This window comes from Notechis scutatus, chromosome 2 (assembly GCF_049901735.1).
Source record: "Notechis scutatus isolate UNSWTSFEM ecotype Mainland chromosome 2, rNotScu1.2, whole genome shotgun sequence".
Taxonomy (NCBI): domain Eukaryota; kingdom Metazoa; phylum Chordata; class Lepidosauria; order Squamata; family Elapidae; genus Notechis; species Notechis scutatus.
Window position 1 is genome coordinate 87,292,941 of NC_142010.1, and position 17,050 is coordinate 87,309,990.

Genomic DNA, 17,050 nt, shown 5'->3' on the forward strand with positions numbered 1-17,050 from the left:
AAACAGTCAATATAAATTGTAAGGATACAAGCAAAAAAGTTACAGTCCTACAATCACAAGTGGGAGGGGATGGGTGATAAGGAGTGATGAGAAGATTAACAGTAATAGTAGTGTACACTTTGTAAATAGTTGAACAGTGTTGAGGGAATTATTTGTTTAGCAGAGTGATGGCTTTTGGGAAAAAACTGTTCTTGTGTCTAGTTGTTCTGGTGTGCAGTGCTCTATAGTGTCGTTTTGAGGGAAGGAGTTGAAACAGTTTGTGTCCGGGATGTGAGGGGTCTGTAAATATTTTCACAGCCCTCTTTTTGACTCGTGCAGTATACAGGTCCTCGATTGAAGGCAGGTGGGTAGTAATTGTTTTTTCTACAGCTTGTCTCATCATCAGATACCAGTTAAAACAGAAAATACTGAACATACAGCTGCAGAAAAGGGAAAGTGTAGTCACTGAGCTGTGACTGAGTCATCCCTTGATGACTACTTCTGTGGACTTCCAGAATCCTTCTGAAGCTCCCTGACATTTGATTAAAAAAATTCATGGTCTAGTTTCTTCTTCTATCTCATTTCTGAATATTTCAAACCAAGTTTTGAAGTTGTAGACTATAAATATAGGTCTAAATGAACAAGAGTTCTGATTACAAACTGGGTGCTAAAATTGAATACCCTGCATGTTGGATATGTCAAGCTCAATTAATTTTACTTTGGTCTAAGAGGAGGGAACAATTTAGACTGAAAGCCAGGGCACCCAATGCTCCATAAAAGCAATTTTGAGTTACATGAGATCTAACTGCTCTAGCCAAGCTTTGATTGCAACATATTACACTGCAAGTACAAAAGATAGCAATGTATGCATGAAAAAGGAGCCCAATCATGTTGGTAATTTACCCAAAAGTCAGTTTCAAGCTCAATGATAGGAATAAAAACTGACATTTTATCATTGACGCTGAATCCATGTTAAATTCCACAATTGCCAGCTTGCCTGGCAGGTGAATCTTTCCATTGGTTTCATCATTTTGCTGTCATTCTGTTTATTGTATACCACGAAATCCTGCAGGAAAAAGAGCCTCAGGAACATGTGGCTTTTATTCTGAATAATGGTGTTTTCATTTCCCCCTCCTGGTGGGCATTCTATCAGCAGTTTGTCATTGTTCCCACAAGTTTTAAAGACAATCTGATTCATCTTCATTTCTCCCATCCCCATTTTTCACTTAAGGATTGCAGTTGACTCCCATAGATTTTGTTGTATTAACTCATCCTGAAAAAAGTTCAATTTTCACATACTGTGTTTTTGGAAAGGAATATTAAGGAACATTTAGGGACAACTGATAGAAGTAACGCCTGAGCTATTTGGAGATCTTCCCAGCATATGAAAACACTTTCTGAAACTGCAAACTAATTCTCCTATGAATAAAAAAACTATTTAAAAACTCAATTATCAGAACATTAGGCTATCTAATTAATCTTCATTGGGTTTCGGTGAGTGTTCCCCTCAAATGAGTTTAATAACTCTCAGAATTTTATTACAATGATCAATAGGGTAAATTCTCCAACACAAAGTAAGTTGATGATGAAAGATAATTAGACCTCTTTCCTCTGTAGTAATTAAGTCACATTCATCTTAAAGCTCATCCATTTTGATAACAACACTGGATCTAGTGACAGTTATGTGAACATAATCTACATTTATGCTTAGGAAATGAAAACTGAAACATACCCACACAAATTCTGTCATGGCCTTTCCGGCACAGTCAAGATATTAAAAAAAAACCCACTAAGCTTTCAGTCACTGTATTAGGTACATTAAACCTGATACAATTTGAAGCTGAATCAAAACAAAAATTAGAGTGTGAGAGTGATTTTCTTACATTAGAGTTATCAAAGACAAGTTGTCTCTAATCACTGTATTGTAATAAATTGATCATGTGAGGGCTGAGAATAGAGGGGCCAGAAAGATTCATATTTAGGACCAAACACAGTTAAACATATTAACTTGATTTAGTTAAACATATTTAACACCACTGACAATACTGCTGCCCTACAAAGTGATCTTGACTATGTATCAGAATGGTCGAACAATTGGCAACTTCAAATCTCAATCAAATGCTCTGTCTTACACATTGGCAACAAAAATCAGAACACTAAATACAAACTGGGCAGATACAACCTCTTAGACAACCCTCACTGTCAAGGATCTAGGAGTACTCATTTCAAAAGATCTAAGTCCCAGAGCTCACTGTAAAGCATTGCCAAGAAGGCATGAAGAATTGTTAACCTAATTTTGCGAAGCTTCTTCTCAGGTAACATTAAACTGCAAACCAGGGCATATAAAACCTTCACCAGACCAATTCTCGACTACAGCTCACCTGCCTGGAATCCACACTGTATAATGGACATTAATACAATTGAAGGAGTCCAGAGGTATTTCACGAGAAGAGTACACTCCTCAGCTCACAATAGAATACTTTATACCACTAGGCTTCAAATTTTGGACCTAGACAACTTAGAACTACACCGCCTACAGTCTGACAAAATTGTCTGCTACAACATCTTACCTGTCAATGACTACTTCAGCTTGAACCACAATAACACACGGGCAAACAATAGATATACACTCAAAGTAAACTGCTCCAAAGTCGATTGCAGAAAATACGACTTCAGCAACAGAGTGGTCAATGCCTGGAACTCACTACTTGACTCTGTTGTTCAAACCCCACCAAACTTTAACCTTAAACTGTCTACCGTGGACCTCATTCCATTCCTAAGAGATCTGTAACGGGGCGTGCATAAGCGCACCAGCATGCCTACCTTCCCTGTGCTACTGTTCCCATTTATTCATACTCATTTATTATGTGTATACTTATACCTGTTTATAATTATACATTTATATGTTATATTCATATTTATACTTGTTTTCTCATACATGCTAAATAAATAAATGACAAACTAAATAAATAAATAAAATAAACTGATCAGCATTTTTCTGCTATTGAAGATTTTTTTTTCATCAGGTTATTGGCAAACCCATGGGTAATTTTCCATTTTACCCTATAAAACCACACCCACATTATTTGTCCTGTCTTACAGTGATCTCTATTATTAATCAGGCCCACTTCATTATATTTTTACTGTGTTTCTCACAAAATAAGGCCGGGCCTTTTTTTTTTTGACCCCCGAAAAAACGGCTAGGCTGTCTTTTCGGAAGTGACTTAATTCCCCCCCCCTTGCATCCTCAGGCGGGTGGGCGTCGACGGCTTGGATGTTGACCTCGGCGTTGGTGGGACACTTTGTATCGGGAGACCTTCCACCACTGTTGCTTTCCCTTCTCCCCGTGCTGCTGCAGCATTTAGAGCAACACCGCGGCATTTGGCGCAGCCACGTGTGGCCAGCCAGGGCTCCTCCCTGCAACCGGAGCCCAGCGGAGACACTCGGCTTCAGGTGCTCCTGTCTCCGCCTTCCCTTCACCTTTGAAGGCAAAGCCAATTCTTTTAAAAACGATGTCCTACTACCGGTCGACAAAGCCTCCTCTGCCTGAGAGGGCAGCCCAACCCCACGTAGGGAGGCGAATCTCCCGGGACGCAGTGCAGGATCAGCCCACCCCAGGAGAAGCGCCCAGCCGCCATCCCTGCCTGGCGCCAGGCAGAGCGTGAAGAGCTTCGCCTGGGCGCCCAGCACAGCTGACAGGCGGGCCCTCCTGCCCGGCGGCGGAGCTCTTGCCAAGGCAGCAAGCACCTCCCCGCCGGTCCCTCCGCTCATCCCGCCAGGGCCGCGCCAGAGCCATGTGGGCTGGACAGAGCTGGGAAAGCGAGCCACGGGTGCGTGCCCACCTGCCAAGCGAAAGAGCCGGGCCGACCCGAGCTTGGCTTCCTTCCCAAGTCCCTCCAGCCGAATGCGAAGGGGCCACCGGGAGAGGCTGCCCAAGGCAGTGATAGCGCCCACCCATCCATGGACAGGGAGGCAAGGCGATGGCCTGCGCCGTGTCCTCCTCCGAGCTGAGCCCCAACAAGTGAGCACCTCTGCCTGATGCCTGTGCCACTGCAGGGTTTGGAGCTGCCAGCTCATTTGGAGATACATGGGGATGGGGACGGGCTGGGCAAGGGGTGGAAAGGACGGGTGGCTTTGGGCTCTGTCCGGTGGACCCACCGTCCAGGGAAGCAGTGCTGCCATTGCCTCACCTCCCTGTTCGCAGACAGGTGGGCACTATCACTGCCTTGGGCAGCATCTCCCGGTGGCCCCTTCGGGTTCAGGCTGGAGGGACTTAGGAAGGAAGCCAAGCTCGGGTCGGCCCGGCTCTTTCACTTGGCAGGCGCACGCACACCCGTGGCTCACTTTCTCGGCTCTGCCCAGCCCGCATGGCTCTGGTGTGGCCCTGGCGGGATGAGCGGAGGCGCTCGCTGCCTTGGCGACAGCTCCACCACCAAGCAGAAGGTCTGCCTGTCAGCTGTGCTGGGCGCCCCAGGCGAAGTTCTTCGCACTCTGTCCGGCGCCAGGCAGGGATGGCGGCTGGGCGCTTCTCCCGGAGTGGGCCGATCCTGCGCTGCGGCCCCGGGGGATTTGCCTCCCCACATGGGGTTGGGCTGCCCTCTCGGGCAGAGGAGGCTTTGTCATACCGGTAGTAGGACATCATTTTTAAAAGAATTGGCTTTGCCTTCGAAGGCGAAGGGAAGGTGGCGACAGGAGCGCCTGAAGCCGAGTATCTCTGCTGGGCTCCGGTTGCAGGGAGGAGCCCTGACTGGCCGCGTATGGCTGCGCCAAACGCCGTGGCGTTGCTCTAAACTCCGCGGCAGCACGGGGAGAAGGGAAAGCAACGGTGGCGGAAGGTCTCCCGATACGAAGTGCCCCACTAGCGCCGAAGTCAACGCAGGCAGCACCATATCCGGGTATGCAACAAAAGTACTTCCTAACGGCAAGCACCCCCACCATTCCGTCCCATTTCACATGTTTAATATAGGCCTTAATTTGGGGGGTGGGGCTTAATTTGATTGTATGCCTATAAAACATGCTGGGACTTCCTATTGGGGGAGGCCGTATTGTTGGAGAAACATGGTAATTAGATACGCAGTAGACAATGCAGATTTCTTTAGAGGCATCTGACCATTAGTGACCATTACCATGATTCCTTGTTTTCAAATTGATAATGAAATGAGTACATGTCACAACTCATGTTCAAGGTAAAACTAGAAAATGACATACTTAAAATGTTGTTCCTTGTAATTAGAAGACTATTCTATGAATTATAATGTTCTGAGGGAAAACATTATTTTTCTTTAATTTTAAAGATCTTTTTTCCCTATGAGTCTTTCTAGCTGAGAAAATATCCATATTTTATTGCCAGAGCCATTCTGGCATCCAGCATCAATGGCATAATCGGTCACGAATGAGCCAATGAAGTAGAAGCCCTAGTTTTGTGGCACAAGGAATTTATATATGCATGTGTATTTGTTTGTATCTGTTTGTGCATACAAACTCCCATATTAGAAGAAGGAAGGACAGAAACTACTGAAGTAACCAGCCAACTAATTAATTAAAGGGGGTAAAATTAATAGTCTTGGTCCATTTGGCTTAAGATAGCTTGCATTTCCTTTTCTTCCTCTCCATGCAACGTTAGATGGCATTCCATAAAATGTTCAGAACATTTTTTAAAAGCTTCCATGGAATGCTTTAATATTATTTTATATAGTTATAACTTTGAAGTCAATGCTTCCAAGGGCCTTGGTCAGAAAGATAGTACTTTTCTGCAACATATCAATCATATGTATTTTCTCCTGGGATTGCTCAATGGCTACTTTAAAGAGTGGCAAAATGATTCTATATTTGCATGCCCTGACACTCCAAAGCACCTTATTTCCTTCAAGTGCAAAGTGCTTTACAGCCTTTGTTTTCCCCTTTCATTTCAGATTTTGTATTTTACGTTGCAATAAAACTTGCTATATACCATTTTGCAAAATGATCTAGCAAAAGGATAAGAACTTTCAAATTCAGTGTTTGTTTACTACAGTTTGACCTTGTTATTAGAGTGCCTAATGTGCAGACAAACCTCTAGGCACCTCTGTCTCAATTGTCCTTTGATAGTTAATCACTGATCATAACCAGCATCAGATTTTATAGGTAATGTGTAAATCAGCAACCAGGGAACATAAGTAGCATAAAATTCCCCCACCCCATATTTCCAACAATATGGAACTAAATTCATAGGCACTAAATCTTGAACAAGAACAAAGAGGTGCCAGAGGCATCGATTCATTCTAACATAGCCCCTAAAAGTAGGACAAGAAGCAATAGGAAGCTGGTTAAAGGAAGATCAAAACTGGAAATAAGGAGGAATTTCTTGATGGAGAAAACTATTAAGCTGTGGAACAGCCTGGTCCCTGAAGAGGGAGAGAGCTGAAAAAAACAAGGTAGAAGAGACAATGCTGGGATAGGAGTTATGAGCTATTTTGTTAGGCAGTGGGCAGCCTAAAGCAATGTTTTTCAACCTCATTTAGCAACTTTAAGATGTATGGACTTCAATTCCCAGAATTCCTCAGAATTTTAGGAGTTGAAGTCCACAAATATTACCATGGCTGATGTTGAGAAACACTTGCTTCTGATACCTATATAGCACACAAACAGATGGTTAACAAAGAGGTAAAATTAAATCCCAGGCTCTGTTGAAGATGAGGCAAGAAGTCAATCACCAAGGTTTTATAGAATCATAGAATTGGAAGGGACCTTGGAGGTCTTCTAACCGAACTCTTTACCCAAGGCAAGAGTCCTCATACTATCTCAGCCAGCCTTTTGTTCAATCTTTTCTTGTAAAACCTCCAATGATGGAGCACCTACAATTCCAGGAGGCAAAAGCTATTCCACTGCTTAACAGTTCTCATGATCAGGAAGTTTCTCCTTATTTCCAAGTTGGATCTTCCTCTGATGAGCTTCCACTGATTGTTTCCTGTCCTATTCTTGGGTGCTATGGAGAATAAACTAATGCCGCCTTCCCTACGGCAGCCGTTCAAGTATTGGAAGACTCATACGAGTCTTCCTCAGCCTTCTCTTCATGGTTATAAACATGCCTAGTTCCTTCTGCTGTTCATAGAATTTAGCTCCAGACCCTTTATCATCTTTGTTGCTCTTCTTTGCACTCCTTCCAGGGCTGCAGCATCTTTTTTATAGTGTTGTAACCAGATTTGCAGACACATACTTCTAAATGTGACCTCATCAGTGCAGGATAAAGCAGAACTGTCACTTCTTTGATTCATCAATACTCCCTTGTTTCATTAATATGTGTTAATCAGAGCTGTACAAAGGCAGGAACTCAGTACTAATTAAAAAAAACAAAACCCTGTTGAGAAGTTCTCTTTACTCCCAAGTGTTGTGTTTCTTCACTGCAGATATTTCTCATCAGCTAGTATTTCATACTGGGCTCGGATTGGGCAATGCTTTAATTGAGGGGTCCTTGGTGCTCTCTGAGCTTGCTTGTTTTCTTGCAGATTTTTTCATTCCCCTAGCTAGGTAACATCATCAGTGCTAGTAAGGAGTGCTGTTTATATTCTGGTGTCTTGCCTGTCTGTGTGGGTTTCTTGATTGGGGTACTGCTTACTTGATTGTGGGTCTGAAGTTAACGTTGGTTAGACCAACAATCAAGTAAACAATATCCCAATCAAGAAACTGCCAAAGAATCATTAGTCATCGAGTCATCCAACCAACCAAGAATCTCTAAGATTCCCCTCCCCCACACAGATAGGCAAGACACCAGAATATAAACTGACAGTAAACAGCAATCTTACTAGCACTGATGAAGTTACCTAGTTAGGGTAATAAACATCTGCAAGAAAACAAGCAAGCTCAGAGACCCCTCATTTCAACCCTGATTTACAAATATTCTCCTTTAATGCTTTAACTTCCTGAAGTTACTTCCTGAATCAGGAATCCTTTGCCCCATACAACTGAAGTTGGTTATGCAACAACTTAAAAATCTTGGACTAAATCAGGGTCTCTTGTAGTCCACTGCTCTTCATGACATTTGAAACTTGGAAGCAGATATACTTTATCTTCCAAAAGATAAAGTTTCTAGAAAAAGAGTTGGGAGACCAATAGAAATAGACCAATAGTAGATGAAAGGACTGAAACAGACATTTGCAAAATGCTTCTATATTTAGGCCAGCATCTTCCAAAAATAACACCTTTAGGGTGAGTAGTAAGAACATATATTCTTCACTCTAGGAACAGGACACCATGTTCCATGCAGGCAGTTTGAGAAATTTCAGCGTGCCGACTCAGTTCTCATCTACTACAGCTGTCTTTCTTTACCTGGTGTTTTCCAGAAGGATTGGGGCTACCTCTGATTCCAAAATTGTGGAATTACACCCAACATATCAGAAGATACTGAGGAAACCGGCGGATGTTATGAGGCTGCGTCTTTCTTTACCTTGTAAATGATCTGGAGAAATATGCTTGGGGCATTTTAAGACATATTACAGAAAGAAAGAGAGAAAATTCAATATTAGGAATATCTCCACCACAATCGCTCTTGAGTTGCTTTCTCTGGATCAAACAGAGCAACAAATACTTGTCTTATAGAGAGATTACAAGTATGAATGATCACAACCTATCAAAGCAGGATATTTTGACTGGAAAGCAAAAAAAAAAAAAGGTACCTGTTGTTATAACATACCATTGGTGGAGAGAAGGAAATAGGCTGCATTTTGCTGTGGGAGCCATCGTATTTTATTGATCTTCTCCTCTATCTCTAAGCTCTTCAGGTAATCGAACTCAGGTTCATGGCTCTGGAATGTGCTGTAAACATTATATTCTCCCCTGCGATGGGGCTGATTTTTGCTCTGCAGGAGTGGGAAAGAAACATAAAGGGATTCTTAGACGTGCCAGAGCTAGCAAATTTTCAATTGATTCTTTTGTTCTCTGAAGATTGTTAAAAGAGAGGAAAATGTCTGATTACGGTGACACATTGCAGTTTAGGTACCAAAGCAGAGCTATTTCTTGCACAATGCCTTCTCCTCCTGTGTCACTTTCTATGTTCATCAGTGACAGGAAGCAGGAAGAGTATCTTTGTTTCATTTTGATTCAAGAATGCATCAGGGCCTCCCTATCATTCAACTTACAGACAAATTGGCATGAAGCAACAATCGCTCAATTCAAAGAACAAATCCAGCTTGACTTGTGCACAAAATTCTCTCTAACAGAAAGGACACAGTTCTAATGTACAAACCTACCGTACATTTAATGTAATAAATGAATTCACAGAACAAGATAAGCTTAAATATCTGGAACACGGTTTCTAGACAAAGAGTTGGGAGACCAATAGAAAATAACAGATGAAAGAAATGAAACAGATATTTGCAAAATCCTTCTATATTTGGGATTGCATTGGGAAATAAATGGAAGGGAATGGGAGATAATGTCACTAAAAACTCTGTAACTGTTCTTTCTTACTTTGCACGTTGTACATGCTGGATAGAAGCCGGGTAAAGAGTGACACACAAAGATTAGGAAGCAGCAGGGAACTTCTTTTAAAAGGGTAAAAAATGGGCATTTTTTCATTCACCAGCACTTACCTCCTGCTCACGTTGAAATATTACAACACGACCCCCCTTGTCCCCTGTCGCTAGTAATTCTCCTGTGTGGTTGAATTCTACTGTAGAGATAATGTCAGCTAAAAAGAAAGAGACAAAGGAAATTTAAGTTAACCGCAGACCAGCTTTGCACCGGCATCTCAGAACATCACTGCCTATACAATCAGAGGAAGAATGGTGGCTAAGCCTTCGCCTCCCTGGTGGAATTTCTACAGAGCACTTTATATTTCCAATTACACTTGAATCTTGTTAGGGGGATTCATAAACACCGTTCCTGAAGGATACAGCTAGTCCTCGACTTACAGCAGTTCACTTAGTGACTGTTTGAAGTTAACAGCGACACTGAAAAAACGTGACAGTTTTTCCAATTTATGACAGACTTGTAGCATCCCCATGGTCACGTGATCAAAAGGCACACGTTTGTCCACTGACTCGTATTTATGACATGTGATCCACCTTTTGTGACCTTCCGACAAGGCAAAGTCAACGGGAGAAACCAGATTCTCTTAACAACCATGTTACTAACTTAAACAACTTCAAGGAGTCACTTAACAATGGTGGCATGAAAGGTCGTAAAATGGGCCAAAACTCACTTAGCAAATATCTCTCTTAGTAACATAAATGCGGAGCTCAATCATGGTCGTAAGTCAAGGACTACCTGTATTGTGGCTCTAAACTTCATTCACGCACTTTCAATGTGACAACCCCCCCCCCCACTTCTCCTATTTGTCCTGATGCTGCTTAGCAAAGGCCAAATAACTGCTTAAAGGAAGACACTTGGGTTGATGGACAGCACTTCTCTTGATTGGCCAACGGCTTTCACTTAAAAAAAAATGAGCAAGAATCATGCCATCTTGAAACAATCCTTTTGCTTGTTTAAAGATGCATACGTTCGAAAGGATGAGTTACGGACCTCTTTAACCTTAACTAATCATTTCTAGAACAACTCAGGATCCGAATTAGCTCCAGAGACTTGTGCAATTATGTCCCAGAGGACACTTACAGTCTTGATTGGCAGGTGGAGGCCAAATTCTCTTTTCTAGCTCTTGAACGGCGATTGACAGAAATGTGATTCCACAGAAAGGGGGTTCAGCCTCTCTCATAATAATAGATTAATTTGTTTCTACTACAACGGGACAAATAAGATTCGGTAACTCTTCCAGCACATATCCTATTCCCTGCCTCAAAACCATGAAACAATATGAAACACATTGCCATACTTCTTTCTCATTTAGCATCAGGAAACAGCAACAGGTAACTTGAAACTTTGTAATATTAAACCTTTCTTTCTTTTCTCACTGTTTTCCATCAGCTGGATCCACCCCCCAATAGAATTGGCTTTCAAAAGATGCCCTATTCTGTATAACAGATACATTCCTAACCACACAGGACGTATACAGTATAGACATGTAATGTTTCAAATTAAATTCTATATTAATGGCACGATATGGACAGGAGCACATTACTTTTTTTTATTGCAACAGTGAACAAATAATCTCTCCTCTTCCTGGAGTAGCCTCTGGGTAAGTCTATCATTTTCCAGTGGGAAGAACATCATAGGTCAAAAGAAGAGCTGACCTCATTAGGGGCACTTTTTCTGATTTCACAAAATAAATCACTTGGGGAACTAACAGGAGTGCAGGTATGCCTTGCCTATTTGTTCTCTCAATTACTATTGCACCAATATCCCCAATCTTAATGAAGGATAGAGATGAAATCATTAGTCCTGGACAAAGGTCCAGAACTGAGAAGAGAATGGAAGCAGAAGAAACAAAGAAAGACAAATCCTTTAGATCAGTGGTTCCCAACCTTTTTTTCGCCCTGCACCCCTAAAGAAATTTCACTCGAACCTCGCACCCCCTGAAATTTAGACTTTAGGAACTACTGAACGCGTTAAATATATGGTAGGATTGAATCTTTTCAGCTATGTATGTGACGGCCACTAAATAACGATACTTAACTCTAAAATGAAAACAAAGTTAATCCATTGCATAATAAATAAAAATGCCAACATATAGCCAATATCCTATTATTTACCTGGACTTTTCTCGCACCCCCTGGAATATCGTCTCGCACCCCCAGGGGGTGCGAGTACCCCAGGTTGGGAACCCCTGCTTTAGATGGAAAAAGAAAGGCCAAACAAAGATGTTTGATCTGGGATTTTCTAGATTTGGAAATATTAGTGAAGTTCATATAAAGTATTTGGAACAGGGGTGTCAAACTCAGGTCGTCACGAAAACGTCATGTGAAGTATCACAACTTTCCCCCCTTTGCTAACTGGGCGTGGGCAGCGTGTGACACATGCGACCCGTGGGCCGCGAGTTTGACAGTCCTGATCTAGAACAATCTTCAGAAAGTACAAAAGTGGTGCAATTCTAAACACATTTCTAAACTCAGAAATTAAGTCTTAGGGGTTTTCTTGTATTTAAAGTTTCTCCAAATCCATGTATACCATATTTTCTTATATCGGCAGTTCAATGATGAAGGTGATGATGCTGACTTTTTTAAAATTATGTTTTTGGTCAACTCAAGGTAATGAACATACCTAATGCTCCTGTTTCCTGTTTTCCCACACAACAACAACCTGGCTGAGCCGAGAGAGAGTGATTGGCCCAAAATCAAGGAGCCAGGTTTCATGCCTAAAGTGGGATTAGAACTCATAGTTTCTAGTTTCTAATTCAGCATGTTCACCACTACACCAACTGTTCCTCTTTTGCCACTTTGTCCAGTCCTCAAATCAATTCCCAGGTCATGGATTCTAGAAATTGGATATTAGCTATCTCAATAGCTATAATAATAGCTATTGCTATTATTTAATACTGGCTCATCTTTGCAACTTAAAATATAATGCAATATATGCATGCAGCCTCTAAAAGAAAAACAAAGACTCTGGTACAGGGAAATTACAAATAACGTATTTTAAATAAGCAAAATGGAAAAGAATTTAGACTGCATCAAGGTAAACTGCTGATGAGTAGTTTTATCAGGGCTATTGTTGCCCCCCCCTCCCCCCGGAAAGTCAGAGGTTAATGTTGCTGCAATGACTCCCTCTCTGCCTTCAGTGATTACATTCGAGTGCAGATTTCAGCAAATGCAAAGCATGACTGAGAAGGGAGGGAGAAGGTTTCAGAGGCAGGAGTACTCCTAACTACATTTTCTTTTTAAAAATGAAGCAAGCTTTCACACGTGCTGAACCTTTGGCATCCATCTTCACTGCGAGAAGACTAGATCCGATGGTGTTACTTGTTTTAAATCCAGTATTTACAAAGCTTTTTCAGTTTCTTCAGAAGCTTTCAGTTTTGCTGCTAAGAAGAGCGTAAGCATCCGAGTGCTGTAACTTTCTATAGTCATGGCTAATAGAAAGACCAAGATGTGCAATCATAATCCTGAAAGGAGATATGCTATGCATAACCTTTGGATGATAGAAGGAAACAGAATGTGTGCATTTCTTGTGCATTTCAAGTCATCAGCTGTTTCAGAGATAAGACTATATTATGATCTGTGTGAACAGAACAGAAAGGCCATGGTTGTACATGAATCCCTCTTCTTTTTCTGCCTACAGTTGCTGCAGAGACGAGGAAAAAGGAAAGGTTTGGTTTTGAATTTGGCAGAACTACTGCAATCCCTTCCAGCCAAACTCAGATAACTGCAGCTATTTATACTATAGGAGCAGGGGTGGGCTTCAAAATTTTTAGCAAGGGGTTCTCTGCCCAGTTGCTGGGTGGGCATGGCCATAGTCGCGTGGCCTAGTCGGCCTCCTGCACCACAGCGGGGGGATTTGCCCTTCCCAGGCTCCAGAGGCTCTCTGGAAGCTGGAAACGGGCCCATTTCTGGTCTTCCTGAACTTCCGGGAGGCCCGTTTTGCGTACGCCCTGCACTTACTTGCATCCAAAATGGGCCATGTGGGGACTCCTGGGAGGGGAGGGACAGGGGGGTGGGTCCAGCCAGGAGTGTGATTTGGGGGTTCTCCCAACTGTGCAGAATCTTAACTAGGGGCTCTCCCGAACTCCCGCAAACCCCCAGCAGCTCACCCTGCTAAGAGTATAAGAGTCTTTCTAGGTTTGGAAAGCATACTGGTTCTCGACATTAACTGCAATCCAATAATAATAGCCTAAAGAATCATAATATGTGCTTTGCATACTTATTTGATATATATAGCTGCCCATTTCACGCTGACTCTAGCTGGCTTAGAATAAAACAATTAAAATCCATAAAATACAAAAAAACAAATCCAAATAAAAACAATAGATGGGATATGGATGTATCTGTGTGTGTGTAAATATGTACACACACACACACACACTAATAAAACATAAGCAAGCATGCACTTAACTATCCTTACCAGAGATATATCTTAATCTCACAAAAGAATACCAATACACAAAGCACAGATCCTATTTAACATCACTTCCTATGGTCACAAAAATAATGTTTTACAAGGTGATTTTTCAGTTCAGCCATTATGCTTCATTCTAATTTCCAAAAGCAAATATCTTTCTCCCCAGCTGGCAGCTTGTGCTGCCTTGTCGTCAGAGGGCTATTTCCATAATGCCGGTGTAAAAACCTTTGCCATGCTGATTCTCATGGACAGCACAGGGAGGCCTTTCCCTAGAATCTTGCTACTTCTGCAAATATAGAAGCGAGAGATGGTGCTACACGATGTTCAAAGGCATAAGACCTTTTGATGAAAAGGAAATTGTGACTGCCCCCATGTTAGTAATGTTGCTGCATAATCTAAGTGCATTTTAAACTCTACTTAAAAATAATCTTTACTGCTAAAGATATTAAAATGTTCATACTTGTGCATTTGGAATCTCACTGGTAAGAAATGGAACTTGGAGAAAGGGGCTATAATTAAAATAAATACTGAAAATTACTGATTCCCTTTATCTTTTTTTCAAAATGTTGTCTCTATTAATACAGTATCTTACCAGAGACACGGATCCATTACCACTTCATATTTATTTAGTACAATGTGCGAAATGGAATCTTTGCACTGTGTTTGATTTCAATGCTGCCTTCTACATCAGAAGGTGGGGAAAGTGAGGCTCAGCACTATGAAGGTATTTCATATATAGAAATGTGACATTGCAAGGAAGAAAATCTCATGGTGCCCAATTTGTGTCTTGAATGTTTACTTCTGCTTTGTTATGCCCCTGTCAGAATCTGATTTGGAGGGGGAGGCCGAGCAGCTGACAGGGAGTGGAAGAAACTGGGGAAGGGCACAGTCTGGCTGGACAGAATGGGGGAGATGTAGAGCAAGGGAGAGGGAATTTGGAGGAAGACCCAGGCCCACTCCCTCTTCATCCTAGGGCATGCAGGGAGGAATGGAGAAGGGAGCAACTTGAGTTGCATGGCTTATGGGGGAGGAAAGGGCCCTGATTCCCTTCATTAGCTGCAACTGGGAACACAATGTTTAAAAAGGGAAGTTGTGCACAGCAAACTGTTGGTAGCAAATTGTGAATTTATCTCGTCTCGTCATTGTTTATCTGTGTTCGTGGTGTCTTCCCAACTGTGTGAGTTTTGCCGTGCTTTCAAGTCAGAAATTCCTTCTCCTGCCCTGTCAAGTTAATTACCACAGCTTGGTTTGTTTGGATGTATGTATCTTGTTTTAGATTGAATTTTCTGCAGTTAAAGGCTGTTCCTGGGAGTTTTTCTCCAGCCGAAGGTAACCTGGACAATGGGGGCAAAGTTGGAGATAATAATGGGACTCTTCTTGCTTATTTGACTGTGTTGCCTTTGTGCCAAGCCGCAGGTCACCAGAGCTTTTAAAAATATGGACAAGTAAAAAATGGAAAATTTCTCAAGGAGATTGTATGTTATAGATTATCATCTTCATTTGTGGTGATTCATTTCCTTGCAAGTTAAGGTAAAGGTAAAGGTTCCCCTCGCACATACGTGCTAGTCGTTTCCAATTTAAGGGGCGGTGCTCATCACTGTTACAAAGCCGAAGAGCCAGCGCTGTCCGAAGACGTCTCCATGATCATGTGGCCAGCATGACTAAACACCAAAGGTGCATGGAACGCTGTTACCTTCCCACCAAAGTGGTCCCTATTTTTCTACTGGCATTTTTACATGTTTTTGAACTGCTAGGTTGGCAGAAACTGGAACAAGTAATGGGAGTTCACTCCATTATGCAGTGCTGGGGATTCGAACCACCGAACTGCCTTTCTGATTGACAAGCTCAGTGTCTTAGCCACTGAGCCACTGAGTCCCCTATTCCTTGCAAGTTACACACTGATTATTCCTAAATTACACACACTATGATCCATGGTTCCATCCACTCTGTCTGTATGATGCCTGTCCTTTTTGTATCTGCTCTCCCACTCTCTGCTGTCTATAAGGCAGATGCATTTCCTTGCAAGTTACAACTTGATTATTCCTAAATTATACACTCTATGATCCATGGCTCTGTCCACTCTGTATGTATAATGCCCATCCTTTTTATATCCGGTCTCCAGTTCTTTGCTATCTATCAGACAGATAAATGGTGAGTTCCATTCTGCTTCATTCCTAACTATAGAAAATCTTTACATTTTCTCCATGTTGCCCCAATTCCAGTCTTTTCAATCTTGCCAACTTGAGCATGCTGACTGAGGAATTCTGGGAGTTGAAATCCACACATGTTAAAGTTACCAAGGCCAGGAAATACTGCCCTAATTTCACCAGATAAAGATCTATTCTGTATTTTCATTGTTTTTAAGGTTTCTTGTTCATTCAAACTTAAAGAAAGTAAAATTGGTATATTTTAGTCACTTAACTCTACAGCAAAAAGATTACTGGAATGGCTATTCTCTAGTTTAATTTGCAATAATTTAAAATTAACTTCATTGAAATCAGCTACACAGCTGTTTAAATATAGCCATGGCACATGCAATCCATTTAGATAGTATTTGTGAAAGTATCATTATTACCATACAGCCAACCAATCAGAACTTAATTGAAACATGAACATTAGCCCCAGGATACAAATGGAAAAAAACCATCAAGTTCTATAAAATGGATTACCCACTTTGAAAGGACTGGAGAAATAGTATTGGAGAACTCATATTTTACGGCAAATCAAATATATTCTGACTATCTGGATGTAAGTCCTTGTGAAAAACCCACATAAACTGTAAAAATCCAGTCTCATTTCACAAAGTGTATTTCATGTAATTGCTCTGGGACTCCATGGCCAACATAATGGTGACAAATCTGACAATTATGTATGCAGAAACTAGGATTTGCTAATTAACATCAATGTACAATGTAGAAGATTCAAAATAATGGGATGGTGATGTTGCTTTCTTTTTCTGTACATGTATATGGTTTTTTAAAAAAAACTCTGCCTTGTTTTATTGTGAGCCACCCAGAGTCAGTCTGAAATCAGGAGGTATCTCGATTGATGCTGACAGGGAATAGTATTTTGAATTATAGAAAAGCAAATTCCAGGTAAGAAAAATATCTTATAGTAAGAGAACTTAGATGACACCCAGTTTGGTGTA

At 41.6% G+C, this 17,050-nt stretch overlaps 1 protein-coding gene across 3 annotated transcripts in view; it reads right to left on the reverse strand.

Moving 5' to 3' along the window:
• Positions 1 to 17,050, reverse strand: part of PPP2R2B (protein phosphatase 2 regulatory subunit Bbeta) — a 265,330-nt gene that overhangs the window by 79,586 nt on the left and 168,694 nt on the right. For all 3 annotated transcript variants that reach the window (XM_026688064.2, XM_026688058.2, XM_087955418.1), the window contains exons 2-3: positions 9,546 to 9,643; positions 8,648 to 8,813 (exon numbers count right to left, since the gene is read on the reverse strand). In XM_026688064.2, coding sequence (XP_026543849.2) covers positions 8,648 to 8,813; positions 9,546 to 9,643 — 264 coding nt within the window. The remainder of the gene's footprint in view (positions 1 to 8,647; positions 8,814 to 9,545; positions 9,644 to 17,050) is intronic.